At 36.8% G+C, this 17,906-nt stretch overlaps 1 protein-coding gene across 2 annotated transcripts in view; it reads left to right on the top strand.

Moving 5' to 3' along the window:
- COG6 (component of oligomeric golgi complex 6) overlaps positions 1-17,906 on the top strand; it is a 61,202-nt gene that overhangs the window by 13,650 nt on the left and 29,646 nt on the right. For both annotated transcript variants that reach the window (XM_076364193.1, XM_076364194.1), the window contains exons 5-11: positions 4,577-4,688; positions 6,694-6,776; positions 7,015-7,085; positions 8,287-8,380; positions 12,092-12,220; positions 12,333-12,424; positions 16,194-16,258. In XM_076364193.1, coding sequence (XP_076220308.1) covers positions 4,577-4,688; positions 6,694-6,776; positions 7,015-7,085; positions 8,287-8,380; positions 12,092-12,220; positions 12,333-12,424; positions 16,194-16,258 — 646 coding nt within the window. The remainder of the gene's footprint in view (positions 1-4,576; positions 4,689-6,693; positions 6,777-7,014; positions 7,086-8,286; positions 8,381-12,091; positions 12,221-12,332; positions 12,425-16,193; positions 16,259-17,906) is intronic.

Genomic DNA, 17,906 nt, shown 5'->3' with positions numbered 1-17,906 from the left:
ACCCAAGCTCCAAAGTCTACCAGTGCTTGGCACTTCCCCCTTTGCATCGGTGCCGTGTTCCCATGATCTGTTAGTTTTGTTCCTTTATGCAGGGATAACTTTTGTAAAAGAAAAAAAAAAAAGCTTTGGGGTAACAGCACAGTATGGCCTTTCCTCTGCTGTACTGCACTTGCTTAGAACACAATTTAGAAATGATTATGTTTACAAAAAGGCCAGTGGGTCTTGAAATGTCTAAGTGTCTGCACAGGTACCGATTGCTGTGGGTTATATGTAAGATGGCCTTACTCTAGCTTTTGTTGTTACGTGCATTGTGTTTTGCATAGCACTTACCGCATTGAAATAACTATAGCAAACTTGAGTGATATTTTAATTAATTTCCCTGCTTTAATAAGATTGATTAAATTCTAGTTAAATATCTGTTAGCTCACGTCTGAGGGAAAATATACATATATATAAAATTCAATACCTATGCGAATGTATTGGTCTTGTTAATACTGTATGCTGCCAGATAGAAGTCAAGGGTACGTAGCACTTCCATATTTTGTTTCTGATCCATCATCTAGGATGCAGGATCTCTTTCTCATGCAGGTTGATAATGGAGGCAACTTTTGTAGCCAGCATAAGCAGAGGTGTCTAACCTGGGTTTTGAAGCTGAGTAGCTTGTTGAAATCCCATGTCCTTTGTAAAGAGATGAAAAGAAATAGCTTTCTCAAAATTTAGATGCATGCTTTTAGTTTAGGATAGATGTTTCTCGCCACTTCCAAATCCCTATCTTGAGAAAGATAGATGAAACATTGCTGCCACCTTGAGGCTGTTATTTCGTGTTTACGTTGTGGAACTTTTAACTTGCCAGTATGCTACAGTTTAATATATTGACTCTGTTAAGTTAATTATTGAGAGTGTGCGGAGTGGGTCAGTGAGCAGTTACAGCAGGTGTTAGCCAAAGACACAGCCAGGGATGGGAATAGCTTTAAAGCATGATGTTTGATTGAGCCTTGTTCTCTGTAGTAGCAAAAAAGGAACAGAGGAAGGACTGTGCAGAGTGAGGACTTCCAGGAAGAGAGAGGTTGAGTAGTGAGGTCTTCTGCCATTGTTCGTTTTTATAACCCCAGGAGTGAAGGGTGCACAGAATTCCAGCACGGACTAACAAGCATGCTCTTTGTACAGTTCGTGACTCTGGTCCTTGTTCTTTGAAAGTCTACAACCCTAGTTCCAACAAATCTGCAAAGCAAACTGAAAAAAGCTGTTATGCCTGGTATATTGCGTTTCTTAAAATCAGACTTCCCCTTGCCCCGAGTTTGATGAAAGTGTACATTCAAAAAATCTGAAGGACAGGAGATAATAGTAAATGGAGATCTTCTTTAAGAGCACTTAAAAGTTTATGCACTCAGGAGATACACAGGTTCAAAGAATAGAAAAGTTTCTCAACATCTTATCTGCTCTTGTGTTTATGGGAGATCTTGTTTCAGTTGAAACCAAAGAAGATTTCGTATTTGCTTTCTCCAGTCTCTTTCCTACCTTCCTTCTTCTCCCTAAAGGGAGGAATAATCCGGTGTAAGTCTTTTCAGCTTTGTGGTTTTATATTAAATTGAGATTTCCATCGCAAGAGGAAAGACTTGGAGCAATTCACTAAATTACATAGTCTGTTGTTTCAACCAAATCCAACGATGGTGACGTTGATGGATTAGACTTCCTCAGCACAATGGCATGGAACAGGAATGCGCTGTTGAAAGCACCATCATTGGGTGAAATTTTAAGTGTCCTTGCCTGATTTTCAGTTTGAGTAGCTATGTTATATGCCTCTAGGTTTTTTTGGGGGTTGAGAGGGGAAGTTGCTAATATTTTTTATTATTATTTGTTGTAACTGACTATTGAAATGACCTTTTTTTTTATACCCCAGAAGAGTTCTGAGGTGTAGTTTTCATGAGCAATTTCATAGCAGCAGTGAACTAAGTAGTCATTGCTGCCTTGCCTCTGGCAGCTTGGTGTGCTTGCACACCTTAGTACGGGGGATGTGCCTGTACAGAACTTAGTACCCCACAGTCCCTTAGTACAGGCCTGTGGTAAACTGAATTAGAGAATACATATAACCTCCACCCCCCAAAAAAAACCCCCAAAACTTTTGTTTTTTTCCTGCCAGATTTGTTCCCTGCTCTGATTAACTACATGATAGTATAAATAACGGTTCTGGCACAGTCGAAACGGCAGTACAGGGCAGGGATGAGCACGGATGGCTGAGGCAGCCTAAGCAGCATGGCTCAGGCATCGTTGCAATGATGGAATGTGTTACTGCAGAACAGACCTGATCCACCTTTCATCTGTGTTGTGAGAATGACGAAGTTATCAGGAAATCTCTCACAAGCCTAATATTTAATTAAAAACACTCTTTTGTTAGCATCCTCCTGCCTGTTAATTCTTGTGAGTATGTTTTGTAGACAGCTTCTCTTGGTATTTTTTCCTCTGTCTCCAGCTAAAGTTACACCATGGCTTCCTCTCTTCAGATTTTATCACCTAATCTTCCTGCTGAAGTTTTACTGAATGTGTTCAAAATGGTATTCTTCCATTCTCCTTCCACTGTGTTGAGGCCTACCGTGCTTTCTGAGTCAGAAAAGCCTATCAGTGGGGCTGGAAAACAGTGCCAGGTCTGTTTAGGTTTGAAGAGAGTCTTGCGTGTCCTCACCCCGATACGAGAGATTTAGATAAAGTTATTCAAAGAGGAAATGGGGCAACTTCAATCCCTTCAGACCCATCACCTCACGTGTCCCCTCTCTGCCCCCAGAGTCTTTTGGTACTTTCCATTCTCTCCTAAATCTCTCTCTCCCCATGCCCCATTCTTTGTGCTAGAAAACTGACTCCACCTCCTTGCCAAACCATCATGATACTTCTCAATCTCTTTCCTCTCTTCCAAATACCTTTCCTTTCTTCCTGTACCTGCATTTTCTTGTTTCCAAGCTGTGTATGCACTCTTGAGTCCTCTCTTTTTAGACTTCTTCCCTGTTCTTCCTCACTTGCAGTAAGCTACCACCAGATTGCTTGGAAAGTGCTATAATTTTTCAAGGATGCATCTGCTGTCATTGCCTGTTTAGTTGGCCAAAATTATCCTCCATCACTCTTGTTCCTTCCCTGAGAAAGATTCAGCTACATGGAGACCCTGAATTTGCAATTGTAGAGTTTACTTAGAGAAAATTAAATAAACAGTTAAATTTTAAGCATTGCAAAACTGTCAAAGTAAAGGCAAACCAGCCACATGTATAGGCCCCTGGGGAAACATGACTTATCAATTAAAGATGTGGTATTAAAGCATAGGAGTTTTTGGTTTTCCTTTTTGCTTAGGTGTCTTCTGTGTAACTCACAAGTACTGGGTTGCTTTCCCCTTTGATTTTCATAAATTTTACTATTAAAACACTGTTGGATTTTATATTCCCTTCCTTCTCACTATTCAGTATGATATATAGAGCACTGACAATTGTGAAACATTTAATCTGATCTATAAAAGGGTTTGTGGAACTGCAGGATGGGAAGGCCATCCGTGTCTACAGAAGGGAAGCCAGTTTTCCATGCTTCTTACAGCTGAATGCAGTCCAGACACTAGTTGGATAGTAGAGAAGTGGTAAATAAGTGTGTAAAAGCTTACTTTTCAAGCTTCGATCTTGCAAGGAAATTTAATTATTGCAGTCAGTATTAGAAGTGTACTTGCCTGTCTTACCACCCTATAATAACAGTGTATTTATCTTGCAGTAATTACATTGGAAGCTGAAATGGTCTTAAAGTAATTGAGCCTTTTTGTTCTACAAATAACTAACAAGTGTCTTCTCCATGTCCTGAAAAAGGAGTCTTTATTTCCTGGAATGCTGTGTGCTCAAACCACAGTTTGAGCAATTTTTCCATTTACAGGAATTCCAGTCCCTTCCTGTGGAATAAACCTATATTCGAGTCCTTCCGTGGGTGTAAGGTGTGTGACAAAACATGTGCAAAAAGATGCTGCCCACGAGATGGCGTTTGCATATTACATCCCCACTGTGTTTATTTCAGGAAGGGTAATCAACAAGAGAATTAGCCATTACATTTTGATTGCTTGTGAGATTAGTGAATTTGTATCCCAACTGTATGTTGCTAAAAAGAAATGGATCTGTTCTACAGAAAAGTAGATTAATCTAATGATTATTTTCGCATTTTGGGTGCTACAGCTTTTTGTTCGTCTCTGAAAACATGAGCTGAAGCCCCATTCTTTCCTTGATGAATTTGAAAGGAAATAACTGCAAGCATTACAACTGTACAAGCGCAAAGTATTTGAAATAACTTGTGATACAAACGCTAAAGGAATATTTTTTTTAAAGGACTTACTAGTTTTCAAATGTGCTAATTTACCTTTATATTGTCTTTACTCAGTAATCTATGTAAGCTTAATAGAAAATTATATGAGAAGATGCAACTCAGGTGTTTGATGGCAAGAATGTACTATTAGAATTTATAACACCTATTTCTAATGCTAATTATATTTCCAAAAGTATGAATATGCAAAATAAACCTGATAAGCATAAAAAGGTAATGTCCTCTTCACTTTTTTTTATTACAGTCAGAGACTAGAAATGAAAGCACAAGTTGCAGACACATTCATAGCAAAATTCCAACTGACACCAGATGAAATGAACCTTCTTCGAGGCACGAAAGATGAGCCAATTACTGAGGTAGCTCAATGAACATTAAAAGCTTTGCCCTGAACTAAAATGTAGAAGCGTCCTAGCTGAATTGTACATGAGATCATCTTATCAGTTTGTAATTTAATTTTTTATGGAGGAATGTACCTTTTAGCAGAATGGTGAATTTCTGATGAGTTTGAAATGTGCGATGAAAGATTCAAGTAATAAGAAAGAAAATCAACATTAAATTCTAGTTTGTGTAATAAGTTTAAGGGGCAGATGAGCTATCGTGTGGTTCTACACTTAAAGACCTTTATGAAGTCTGAATTTTCAGTGAAGATGTTTTAGAACTTCATCACACTCAAATAAACCAAATGAGAAATTTGCAGCACTTCAGTAATGTGTCATACTACCCTTGTGCATGTGTGTGTGCATCTTGCATAAGCATGTGTATAGGTATTCAGTGACTTGAAACAATATAAGCTGAGACTTTCCCTCATTATTATTTGGTTGATGAAGATACTAGGTGCTGATGCACTTTTAGCCACCTTCCAAAATAAGTTTTTGGATATGTTTATGGTTTGAATAAGAAGGTGTGTTGTTCTGCAGCAAAAGCAAACTGAATAATGAGAGAATTGAGTACACTTAATAGATTTTTATTATTGTAGTTGCATAGAAATCTTCACTTAAATGTGGACCACCTGCTGAGACGTACTATCTCATTTCCACAGGCATCCTGTTTGCAGCTAAAGCATTATTAAAGACATGGAACAGATAACCATAAACAATGCTAATGAAAGCATAAATGGAATGTGTTAAATGATTGTGCACTTGAGTAATTGCTGTATGCTTTTATACCAACTATTACCATGAAAGAACATTCAGGTTTCTAAAAAGCACATGTTGCAGGGAACAATGTCAGCAATGCTGTGCCATTTATTCAGTGCTTGGTTCACAGCAGAACGAGGATTAGTCCTTTTGATACTTTGATCTGTCTAAAAAATGTGCAGGAGTAACTGAGATATAATCATAGTTGTGCTACTGAAACGGCAGACTTCAGTAAAATCGTGTGTGTGCTTTTCCCCTATGATAGAATCAACCAGCGTGCTTAAAACATTTTTAGTCAGGCTTCTGTTTTGGTAATTTTTTAATGTTTGTTTTTTTTTTCCTAAAGGAAGAGTGATTTGGGTTTTTATAAACATGATCTTCAACACAGTTGATGCAAGGCAGTAGGTTAAATCAGTGTCCTATTTCACTTAGAATATGTATATTTTTATGTGACTTGAGCCAGAATGAAACTCTACTTTCCTGAGGGAAACTGTGTTCAAGTCACAAAAGGCACATATTCAGCTATGTCTGAATTCCCTAGTCTCCTCCATGATGACTGAAAGATGACTTCATAATAAGACACATGTTTGAAAATGTTAGTGGATTTCCATTTGCTCTCTAAAACAATAACAAAATAACCTTTTTGGCTGTATGTCCATGTCTTCCAGGATTTTTTTTCTTTGCTGCTGCTGCGTTATTCAGGGGGGAAAGATTGTCCTGGAAAACCTTGGTCTAGTCTATAGCAAATGTTTGATTTTTCTTAGAAATTGTTACCCTATTATATGAAAACAAAAAATACCGACCTATAATCATTGTACTTTATGTTTCAGTTTGCTCTTTAGTTGCCGATGTTAATGGGGAAAAGATGATGGAATGCATAGTAGTGTCCTCAAAATCTCCCCAAAGTGTTAACTAATAAATGTAAAACACACACATGCTACCTAAAAGACAGGTTGAAACCAAATCTTTGCTGCTATTTTTTTTTTTTTTTTTGTGGAAGAAGGGTGTGATGCAAGGGGAAAGGCTCTTAAGGTGGAATGAAAGGTGAGAGGTGGCGGAGGCGGGCTTATATTTTAAGAGCAGCACTTGGAGCACAGACCTGCAAGGAACAGAAATATGGAATTTAATGGGGAGTACAGAGTGCTAGAAATTTGAATGACAAGCAACTGCTTTTAAACACTGCTTTTTTTTTTTTTTTTTTTTTTTTTTTTTTAAATTGATTTAGGATTTTTTCAAGGCTTTGGGAAGAGTAAAGCAAATTCATGATGATGTCAAGATTCTCCTCCGGACAAATCAGCAAAGGGCGGGGTGAGTGCTACTTCAATGAGTGCAAGATAACCATCTACTTGTTAAATGCAGAAGTTACAGCAAGGTCTCATTCTGTGTGTCGTATGACTATACAGAGTATTTCACATAAAAACAAAGAATAGTAACATATTTCTAAATCTTCATGATTTTAATAATGGTACATTTTATTTGATTTGTATGTGCCTTTGCTAGTACTACCTAAAATAGTATTTGCAAATAAAATGTTTTTGTCTTGTAGCTTGGAAATTATGGAACAGATGGCTTTACTGCAAGAGACATCTTATGAACGACTTTACAGATGGACTCAAAGTAGGACTAAGAATGTTTTTATGTTTATGAATATTATTATGATGATTCCTTTAATTCCTTGATGTGACTTGAACTCAGCAAAAACCCTTTCCAAGATTCATTAATAAGGCTTTGGGTTTCCTTATTAGTGGAAAGGTTTGTGGAAAAGCTAGCTTTTGTGAACCGAATGGTTAATTGGAGATTCTCTCCTTTTTGGGGCCTATCTCATTTCTGTTTGTAAAACTGTGTTATTTATTTGTGTTTTCAGATGGTTTTCCACAGAGAACAACTACTACAGTTTGATAGTCTAAACAAATTGTTAAGAGTATTGCATTTCATTTTCTTGCAGGTCACAGGGAAGTTCTTGTTTTTCACAATTTGGTAGTAAGATCTAGTTTAGTGTGAGGAGTGGCTTATTACCTTTAAAAAAGGAAAAAAAAACCCAACCCCAACCTTGTTTTATCATAATGCTCTTTTGAATGATAGTAGGCAATTATTTTTTTGTGTATGTACTCTGGATCCAGGCATCAGTGTTCAATGTAACATCTTGATAGTGTAAAATGTAGACACTTTTGTATTACTTCTCTCTTCTCCCAAGACATTGACAGGAAGATTTCTGAAAAAAAGCTGCTGCAGTGTGATATTATATTAGTTAGCTGTTCTTCAGTGGGATGCTGAAGCCTCAAATAATGGTTGTGGTTTCACCCTAATGAAAATTCATCTTTTTTATGCCAGTGTTTGATTTAGTTTATATGATTTCCACATTCTTGTATGGAATATACAAGATTATGTAGTTAATGTGATTAAAGTAAAAAAACCAACCAACCAACCAAACAAACACCAAAAACCCCCAAAACAAACCCACAGCTCACTTAAATACTTGGTTGCTTTTTTCTTAGTAGTTTACCTGGAATGTGGTAAACAGTTATAAAGGAGCCTGACAGAATTCTGATGATTGAATGATTTTAAATTTGTACGTGGGTGCAACCAGATACTAAGCTTCCTTTTAATTTTTATTATTGTTGAGATTTGTGATGGACATCCATTTTACAGTGAAGTACTGCTTATGGGGGAAGTTATTTACATTAACGCAAACTAGGCCAGGTAGCGCATTCTGAAGGCTTCAATTCAAAATCAAAAACCTTGGAGTTTTTGACTCTTTTTTTTTTTGACAGCTTGTTATAAAGGGTATTGCACTTTTATCTGTGTTGATATTTTATAGATGAATGCAGGACTTTGACGCAAGAATCATGTGACATTTCTCCAGTTCTTGCTCAAGCCATGGAAGCCTTACAAGATAGACCTGTCCTGTATAAGTAAGTAAATGCTCGTGATTATCACAAACAGAAATAAGTATTTCCAGCCTATAAGATTTAAAGATGGGCATGAATTACAGTGCCAAGGATGGTGGCAATTTAATCATGCGTCAGATTTAAAAAAAAAAAAAAACCCAAACAAAAAACCCCAAGCCATACTTCAACTTCTTTAAATTTCAGAAGTCTTTTTGACAGAATTACGGTACAGTAAATGTCATTGGACTTTTTTCCAACTTAATGGTTTCTAATTAAAGTAAAATGTCAGACTGTTCTTATTTTAATCTAAATGAATTGTGAATTTCTGCTGCTCTTGTAGGGTTTTTCTGAAGAAAAAAATGCTGTCCAAAGCATGTGATTGTCTCATTTAAATTCCCAAAGTAAAAAATTGATAAAGGCTAATTAGCTTTTACTGAAGTGCTCTATCAGGAGCACTATAGTAAGAATGTCTTCCATTATGAGTTGTACAATAATCTATTAAAAACAATCTACTACATATGGGCCTCTAAGGCATGGGGGTACATATATATATATTAAAAAAATTATATACTACTCTTCAGTTCTTGTTCAGAATTTGCTGAAGGGGACTGCTTGACGTAAATGAAATGGTAGTTAGTAGAGACAACTTAACCACGAGGTGGCACTGTAAGAACTGTTTTTATCGGGGTGGCCATACCTGAAGAAGTGGTACTTAACACTTCTTTGCTTTTTAGGTGTTTTTGAAAAATGCACTCATCACATTTTGCAACTCTTGCAAATTACTTCTAGCCACAGGCATCCATAACAGCAGAGTACTAGGCAGTGTTTCAAAGGCTAGCTTTGTCTTGAAGAGTGTCAAATGTGCGAAGGTGGGGGTATGTGACACTGTAAATCTCCATGGAGCAATTCACGGGGAAAATGCACAGTGCAAGTGGACCTTAAAAATTCTGTCAGTATGAGAGAGAGTGCACATACCAACATGCTCAGTCACTTCTGCTAGTTAATTTGAGGGAGAGATGGTGTCACTCGTCCTCCCCAGCTATTGCATGTGGTGCACTGCAGTACCTTGGGCCATAGCTGGGGATTGCAGTCCTTTCTTGCATTCTCTCCTCCAGGCCCTCTTTCACAGCTGCAAAGGATCAGTCACAACTGTGTTCACAACATTTTATAGGATTCTTTATAGAGACAGTTTATATTTTCTGTAATAAATATTTTGTTAAATTATGTTACTTTCAAATGTCATAAAACCATTGTTTTGCTTTCTTAACATTTATGGAAGAAACCTCCGTTTTCTGTATAAACCCACAGCTGGCCTGTTCAAAATGAATCTGCAAGAGACTTGTATTTTTCTTCTGACATCTCTCTCACAAACAGCAGTACTAGTATTGCCAAAGGTAGAACTTGGTAGGTAGGACTTTTCTTCTGCCAAAAGGCAAAAGTAAACATTACTGTCAAAGATACAGCCATATGTTTCTCATCATAGATTATCATGCTTAACCACTTGCTACAGCAGTATTGTCAAAATTGCAGTACTGATGCTTTACATTTTAAACCTCAAGATTTAGTTTATTCCCTTTGAAAAATTTTTGTATACCTTCAGTACATAACAAACTGCTGAATCCAAAATGTAAAAATTATGCCATAGAAGAAAGTAATTTTAAATTGCTGTTGGTTTTACGCATATAAGCGCTGCTGTGTGAACTAAACACTTTTCCTCCAAATCACTGCCCTTGCATCTGATAATGATTGTGATTTGATTGGGTGAAAGCGAGTAAGATGGAGAAGGACAGGAGTTTAGAAACAAAACTACAAATTCTTGTTTTCTTATATTGACTTATGTCGTCTTAACTTAAGGTGGCAGAAAGATTGCACCATGGATGGACTTTTGGGAACTGCAGTCAGTAGGGATCTGAAATAAACATTTCAGTTTGGTTTTCACTTCCTGGTTCTAACAGAAAAAATGAAAACTGTTTCATAGAAAATACATGGAGCCATAGCTCTAAGCAGTGTTCCTTTTCCATCCTCCACTCTGATTTTCAAAGCTTTTTCTCCACCTCCTTCCTCTCCCCCCAGTGATCATTACTTTACTGGGTTTTAAAGAAATTGAAGCTGGGTTGAAAAGAATCCAAATGTTGTTTTCTGCCCCTAACATGAGTACGTGTAATAACATAGTAGTAAATACTGTGTTTCTAGTGTAAATAATAGCTATTACTGAATTTTTTAAGGTGCAGGATTTTGTCATATTTATACCCTGTTCTACTGAGAGCAAAAGGAAAATTAGTAGTTTTTCTTTTTAAAACAAAACTATCATTATTAAATGTTGTTTTCTAGACTAATAACAAGATCACAAGATCTGTTTTGCTGCTGTATTGTTAATGATCTATTATATAACTGTTTATTGGAGGGGGGGGAGGAAAGCTTAGCTGGTTTCTACAAACAACTTGAGATTTTTCACTGCAATGCTGCTACTCCTGGACTGTAGGTAGTCAGCAGATCCCAGATCTCTCCCACTTTTAATTGCATAGTTTTGTAAATAGTAATTTATTAAAGACTTTTTTCATTAGCCTTTTTTTTTTTAAATTGCAGATATTTACTTTCTGGGTTAACAAGTACAGTGTATGAAGAAAAAGATTTAAACAAATTTCATGATTCTTCAGTGTGCTTTTTTCCCCCTCTCTCAAATAGTAATGTAGATAGAAAAGAGCAAAACTGAAGGATCCCTTGGACTTCTTATAACATAGTAGAAATCTAATTGAACTTAACTTGGAACATATTTGAAACACTATATTATTTTCTGTTGTATTTTGTTCTCCACATCTGTTTAATTGTAAATGCAGTACTCATTTAACTTCAGTCAGTGAGTAACATGCTTCTTATTACTATTATTTTTATCTGTTCAGCTGCTGGGTGTCATTGGTAAGTGACACCATGCTTACTCTTTGGCATTTCTTCAATTATATTGGAAAAATAAACTGTCGTGTGTTTTTTTTTCTTTTTTTCCTTTGTAATTTATGTGTTTTGTTCAAAATACTTAAATTCATTTTTTAAAAAAAAAATAGAAGGGTTCCGTGGCTTGCAAAAATCCTGTTTCTAAGCAGATGTAACAGGGATGTTAGCAGTGTTCACTTCCCATTCTTCACTTGCTGTCATGCTTCAGCGTGAACAGGAAGGTAGCCTGCTCCAAAAAATGAGCCGTGTGTATGTTCTTGGTACCTCCTCTACTACTACCAGCAAGCCATTTGAGATAACGCACTCTGGGCTGTAACTGTCCATCCATTAAATATCTAAGATTCAGGTAATTAAAACCAGTGAACAACTATCAAATGAAAATAACTTTTTTGCTACTAATCATGTGGTGGCCTAGAAGAAGAAGAAGAAAGCCTTGTGTTGCAGTGCAGTAAGTTGCTGCTTCTGTCAGTCAGCTGGACCACATGTGAACAGGAGTCCTAGGCCTGTCATCACACGCTTATATGTACAAAAATGGAAAAGCTGATTTTTCATTTATTTATTTATTTATTTGTGTGGGGTAAGGGAATGGGAGGGTCAAGGAAAAGTTATCTTTAGTATCTATTTAGAGGAGTCAAGAAAACCAGAAGGTTTTGAATGCTTCATAGAAGCATTGATGCAAGATTTCTAGAACTATAAAAACAGTTACTCATATTAACTGTAAAGTTGAGGTAATAAACTGATGAAGCAAACTGTTTTGTTTTACCCATTTTCATGTTTCAATAACAGGTACACTTTGGATGAGTTTGGAACAGCTAGGAGGAGTGCTGTAGTGCGTGGCTTTATAGATGCTCTTACTAGAGGAGGTCTGGGAGGTACTCCCCGCCCTATTGAAATGCACTCCCACGATCCTCTGAGGTATAGTACTAGCAAGAATGTATATGAAATAATCCTTCTTTTGCCTGTTGGCACTTTGGATCCCTGACACCATAAACTGCTGATTTACACAGAAATTTCTGTCTTTATTTAGGTATGTAGGAGACATGCTGGCCTGGTTGCATCAAGCTACAGCTTCTGAAAAAGAACACCTAGAAGCTATGTTAAAACTTGTAACTATTCAAGGTAGTACTGGATTTTTAAAACATAAGTTGGGAAGTGATAGAAAGTAAGTCTGTGATAAGTCAGAAAGTGTGATTAATTTCTTAGGCTGGCCTTCGGTTATGAGAGTCTGAGCTTCGATTCTCCTGGAAATAATTTCAGAGTAGCTGGTAGTTCCATTTTGCCAGAAGAAAGCCCTTAATGAAGAAGAGTATGTCAAAATGCACTCTTCATTTTACTGTGCTTATAATAGATTTACACTAAATTTCCAAAGGGACATTTTAGACTGTAGTTGAGAGTTCAAAAATTGTCTCTAATGTATATGAATACATACCTCTGAAAACATTGTCATAGGGTTGCTTATTGATATGTTGAGCATTACTGTTATGTCTTGCTCATTTGTTTAAATACAATTCCTTCTTCCTATAATTCTCTTCCTTTTGTGCTACAAGTAAAATGGAATTTTCTTCTGTCATGTAACATATCATTATAGGTTTACAGAGGTCAAAGTAGGCCGCTCATAGGCGCGTGAAGCTTTTTAATATCAAAGCTCTCCTTCATTAACAGAACTACAGATTCTCATGCTTATTCTTCAGCCCCTTTGCTCTCTTTTAAGTGCATTGGACCTATACTTTTAAGACCTTTGTGCTGTAGAAGCTGTAGTATGATTTGCCTCCACAGCTTCAGCCAAAGACTTGTTTAATAAATTAAGCATGTGTACTCAGTTGAAACAAACTCAGTGTAAAAACTGACATTTGATCTGTATCTGGTGAGCTCTTCACACTGTACGTCTTAATTGAGTTCCACTCTGGGATTTAAAGGTAATAATGCATTCTCATTTTCCTTACTGCTGGAAGTATTAATTGGCTTTCCTAATTAATGGTATATGAGCAATGAGGCTGTTTAGGAACTGTAGTAAATCAAACCGAAGGAATGTTGTTGGTTTTTTAACTACAGTTACAGCATATGTAGAAGTGAATTTAATATTATTTACTGACAGTATCTCAGGGGGACAGGAAAGCAGGCCTTATGATGGTTGTATGGTAGAGAAAAAGACATGGCAGTTCTTTGTAGATGACTGTCTGATGCTTCTGCTGTAATTGGAGAGTCCTCCAGGAAAAGCTGGCCGCTTGGAGGATGTTACTGTGTCTGGTTCTGCTGTTGATTGTGCTACTGCTGCTGCCCAGGCCTGCATTCTGTTCTGAAGTACCTTGAGATTATATGCTTTATATAAATACAGATCCTGAGTTGGTAGTGGCTAATCAGTGAGTACAGTGTCTATGGTACTGAGAGATTCAAGTTTAATTCCCTGTACTATCATACAGTCTTCAGGTGTCTGGTTGTACAGGCTACAGCAGAGATTGAGTTAATTTCACTTAGCCATTTAAAAAGTGGACATCTTGTTCATTTGCAGTTACAGATAATGACAGAGATTTGCATCTCCGGAGGGCAAATCTTCCCAACAAAAGTTAGATCTAACGTAGGCATTTCTGGAGACTTTGATCACAACTGTTTGGGGTTTTTCGTGTTCCCTATAGAGGGAGCCCAAGCAACTAATATAGATAAGACATCTAACTGGGGGTCTAAAGTTAGGTGACGTGGATCTTTCCCTGTAATAGGTCAGTCAAACGTTTTAACTGTAATTTCAACTTGAGTAGCTTCTTGCAGATGGAACTGGTTTTATTATTTTAATTAAGGCATCTCTGTTCTGAGTTCAGATTTCTTTTTAAATTCTCCTATAAGCTGTGTGTAATTTCAGGTCTATGGAGAATGTGGTAAATCTCAGCTACACAAAAACTTCCCTTCTTTTCTTAAAAAAGAAAAAAAAGCCTTTAAAGAGAACAAACTATGTAGCCCATAATCAAGTATTCAAGAATAGCTTTAAAAAAGTTTTAAAATTTTAAGCTTGCAAATGTTAACTGTTTAAAATTAATCTGACAAAAAATGCTATTAAAATTTTAAGCGCTGAAAATACATTCAGAAAAGTTTAACTGTTTTGCATTGTACTGGCCAAGCATAAAGCACCTGGTTCTCTTCTTTGGAGCTTAGGTATCCTGCTAACAGGAGCCTTCCAGTCTTACAGAGATCTTGCACTTGAAAAGAAGGGAGAATTGCAGGCATTCTCTTTAAGAGAAGCAGTAGAAACCCATTTTTCATGGAGTTACAGGAACCCAGCTGCAGAGCAGAAGCCAAAGGAAGTCCAAGAAAGATCTCTCCCTTACAGAAGGATACACAGAGAAAAATGATATGTGGTGTAGCAGGTAGCTAGAAGTGTATCTTCAGTAATGAACTGTTTTCTGAAAGTGATTTCGGGTCTCTAAGAATTGTTTATTTCATAATTCTTTTATGTCAGTATGACATACTAATACTTGCAACGGTTATATAACCCATTGTGCTGGAAGATTTCTTTTTACTGTTTGCTGAATCTAAAATATTCTAATTGGACATGAAAATATATGTGAAGGCACAAGCGTGCGGTATGTCAAGATTGTAATTCCATGTCCTTTGATATTTGAACTTGTATATTTTTGCAGCTAAAACTTTCATACCCAAGAACTTGTTAAGTCAATCTGGTCTAGATATACTATTGCAAATATGTGTTAGGTGCTTGTTATATTGATGAACAGTAAAAGTGTGACTGTTCCTACTAAAAAATGTGTAAATTGTTAGGGTGTATCTGGGAGCTAGCCATTACATAACAGACCGTACATCTTGTGGTTTGTAATCTTGCTTTCTTCCTTGGTATCAATACTCAAATACATAAACATATTTTTATTATCTTACCAATTTAGTATGCTGAAATTCTTACAGGCACCACACTGAATTTAGTTGTTTCTGCTTATGTGGCTTTTCACGTATCTTGGTGTAAAGAGACATTGGCAGAGATCTCTGATCTTTTATAATTTTTACTCTCAGAGGTAATCTCTTTTAGTCTGAAATAAGATCTGCAAAATATAGCTTCAGGTCACCTGATTTCTATCACATGTCACAGTCAGTTTGTTTACTGTTCATTGCATGGGTCCCATCTGAAGATGAACTCCTGTTGACAAGTTTTAAATTAGAATTAAAGTATCGCTGTCTCCATAAATCTATTCTGAGTTGTTACTGAAGTGAGAGCTTGAAGATCTGTTGCTTTCAGTTTGATTTATGACAGTACCGGTTGCCATGCAACAATTCATTTATGTTCCATGATAAGATAGGGCAATATTCTCTTTTGTATATAGTTCCGTGAAAGATGAGTTTCAGTTGCTGCTGGGGAGGAAGCATTTGCTAATGCTGCAGCACACGGTAGTGTGGAGGTACATACGTGATTTAATTTGTAACAATGCCATGAGCATGTCAGTACTGAATGCTGACAGACACGTGTATTTACAGTTCAGGCCTTTCAAAATGGTAGGTACTGTTGCTCCTTGAGCGTCTCACTGGCCTTTTTTTTTTCTGTTTAGTTTCATGAAGTACTGATATTGAGCCGTACTGTGACAGTTTCTTGCTAGACCATTTATTCTTCCCCTTGCTCCTTCTCCCTCAAATCCCCAGGCACTATGTTGTGCTAGGAAGCAACTGCATAGTATAAGATAATGAGTCTTCAGGACTCTTTTGTCGTGCAGCTGTTTCTTAATGGCTGGATTTGAAGTTCAGTGGAGGTGTAAACTAGTCTTGTGGAGAAGAGAACATGCAGTTCGTAATGCTTTTTATGGAGGAGTAGCTCCTACATTTGTTTGTTTGTTTTATAATCTTGAAGAAAAGGGAATTATATTTGCATAATCTTAGCATGTGTTTGCATTAACTGTAGGTGTGGAAGAAAATATTCAAGAAGTGGTTGGGCACATCACAGAAGGTGTCTGCAGGCCTCTGAAGGTGAAGTATTTTGTTTTCCTTAGCATTCTAAATATAAAAATTGTTCTGTCATGTTTTTCCAGAACCTCTGTCCGCATCTCTACAATGTATTTTCATCGCCCTTGGTTAAGAGTTAGATTCTCAACTTTGAGAATCATAAACCCCTTCAAAATTAAAAATTCCATAGTTCATAGATATCTGGTTTAAGTAGTCATATAGTGAGAGATACTAGGATACTAAATCTATATCTTGATTTTATTTTACTTTTCCTAAAGTTCAGGAGTGCTTATGTACAAAAATTTAGCTTTGGGGTAAGAATATAGGAATGACTATAGTGGGTCAAATGAAAAATCAATTTAACTTACTACCCTGTTTTTCATAGTGACCATTAGCATATGCTTAGGGAATAGTGTACAGATTGTGCAGTTGTGTCATGATACTTCTGCAGAATCATTTCCTCACCTGTTTGTGGATGTACTAAGGACTTAGTAAGCCATAGCTACTGTCTTTCTATTAATAGACATCGGTAGATTTTTCTTCTTGAATATGTCAAGTTGATATAAAATGTTGGTATTCACAACATATCCTGCAGGAGGGAAGTGCACAGTTTAACTGTATGCTGTGTGAAAAGCCAGTTCCTTTTGGTTTTTTGTTTAATAACTCCAGCTCTTGTATTGAAAGGGACCATGAAAAATTATTTCCTGCTTTTCATCTTTATGCTACCCTGATTTGCTGTATTTCTGTCACATCTCTCCACAGTTGTCTTTTTTCAAGGTAGACCCTTAGTCAGTTTAGGGGACCCATTTGATGGAAATCATTAATAGTGATCCATCAAATGAATGACTGCCTTATTTATTGGATGTTCTTCATATAAGCATAAAATAAAATATCCAAGGTGATGAAGCTGATACCAATAATTGCCTGACTATGCTAGTTCCATCCAGTGTATAAATCCAAGTGTTTTTTAAAGTAAAATCTAGTGTACTAAATACTGTTCTAATAAATTTCTCTTAAGATACTGTAGCTATAACAACTGTGTCCAGTTGCCAAATACTTAGTGAACAGGTAGGTTCTGAATACTGAATACTATACATAGGTTTCTTGTTAAGAAAGAGAGAAGGTCTGAAGAGAGGTAAAAATCAAGAAAATGCCATTTAGAATATCACATAATCACAGAAGGGTTGAGGTTGGTGGGGACCTCTGGAGGTCATCTGGTCCAAACCTGCTACTCCAGCAGGGCCACCTAGGGCCAGTTGCCCAGGACTGTATCCAGACAGCTTTTGAATATCTACAAGGATGGAGACTCCACATCCTCTTTGGGCAACTTGTGCCAGTGCTCGGTTACCCCCACAGTAAAAAAATGTTTCGTGGTGTTTAGACAGAACCTCCTGTGTTTCAATTTGTGCTCATTGCCATATAATTATGATCATCCTTCACAGCCTTTAGTTTTTGACCTGTTGAAAAACACCTGTCACATTAGACAGACAAACAAATATCACAGCTTTTTTTGAAGGTATTTTCCAAGCTTTCTGTGTTCTTGCATTCTTTAGTTCTGTTAGTACTGAATGCTGATGTTTGAGTTCAGTATTTCTGTGCATTCCAACAAAGTAGTTAGGGATAGAGTCAAACCTTTGTGTAAGTCAGAGGGAGTTTTGGTCTTGATTTGAGT

The sequence above is a fragment of the Aptenodytes patagonicus genome, chromosome 1 (genome assembly GCF_965638725.1).
Source record: "Aptenodytes patagonicus chromosome 1, bAptPat1.pri.cur, whole genome shotgun sequence".
Lineage (NCBI taxonomy): Eukaryota > Metazoa > Chordata > Aves > Sphenisciformes > Spheniscidae > Aptenodytes > Aptenodytes patagonicus.
Note: the sequence above shows the minus strand (reverse complement) of the source record. Positions and strands in the feature narration are given on the sequence as shown.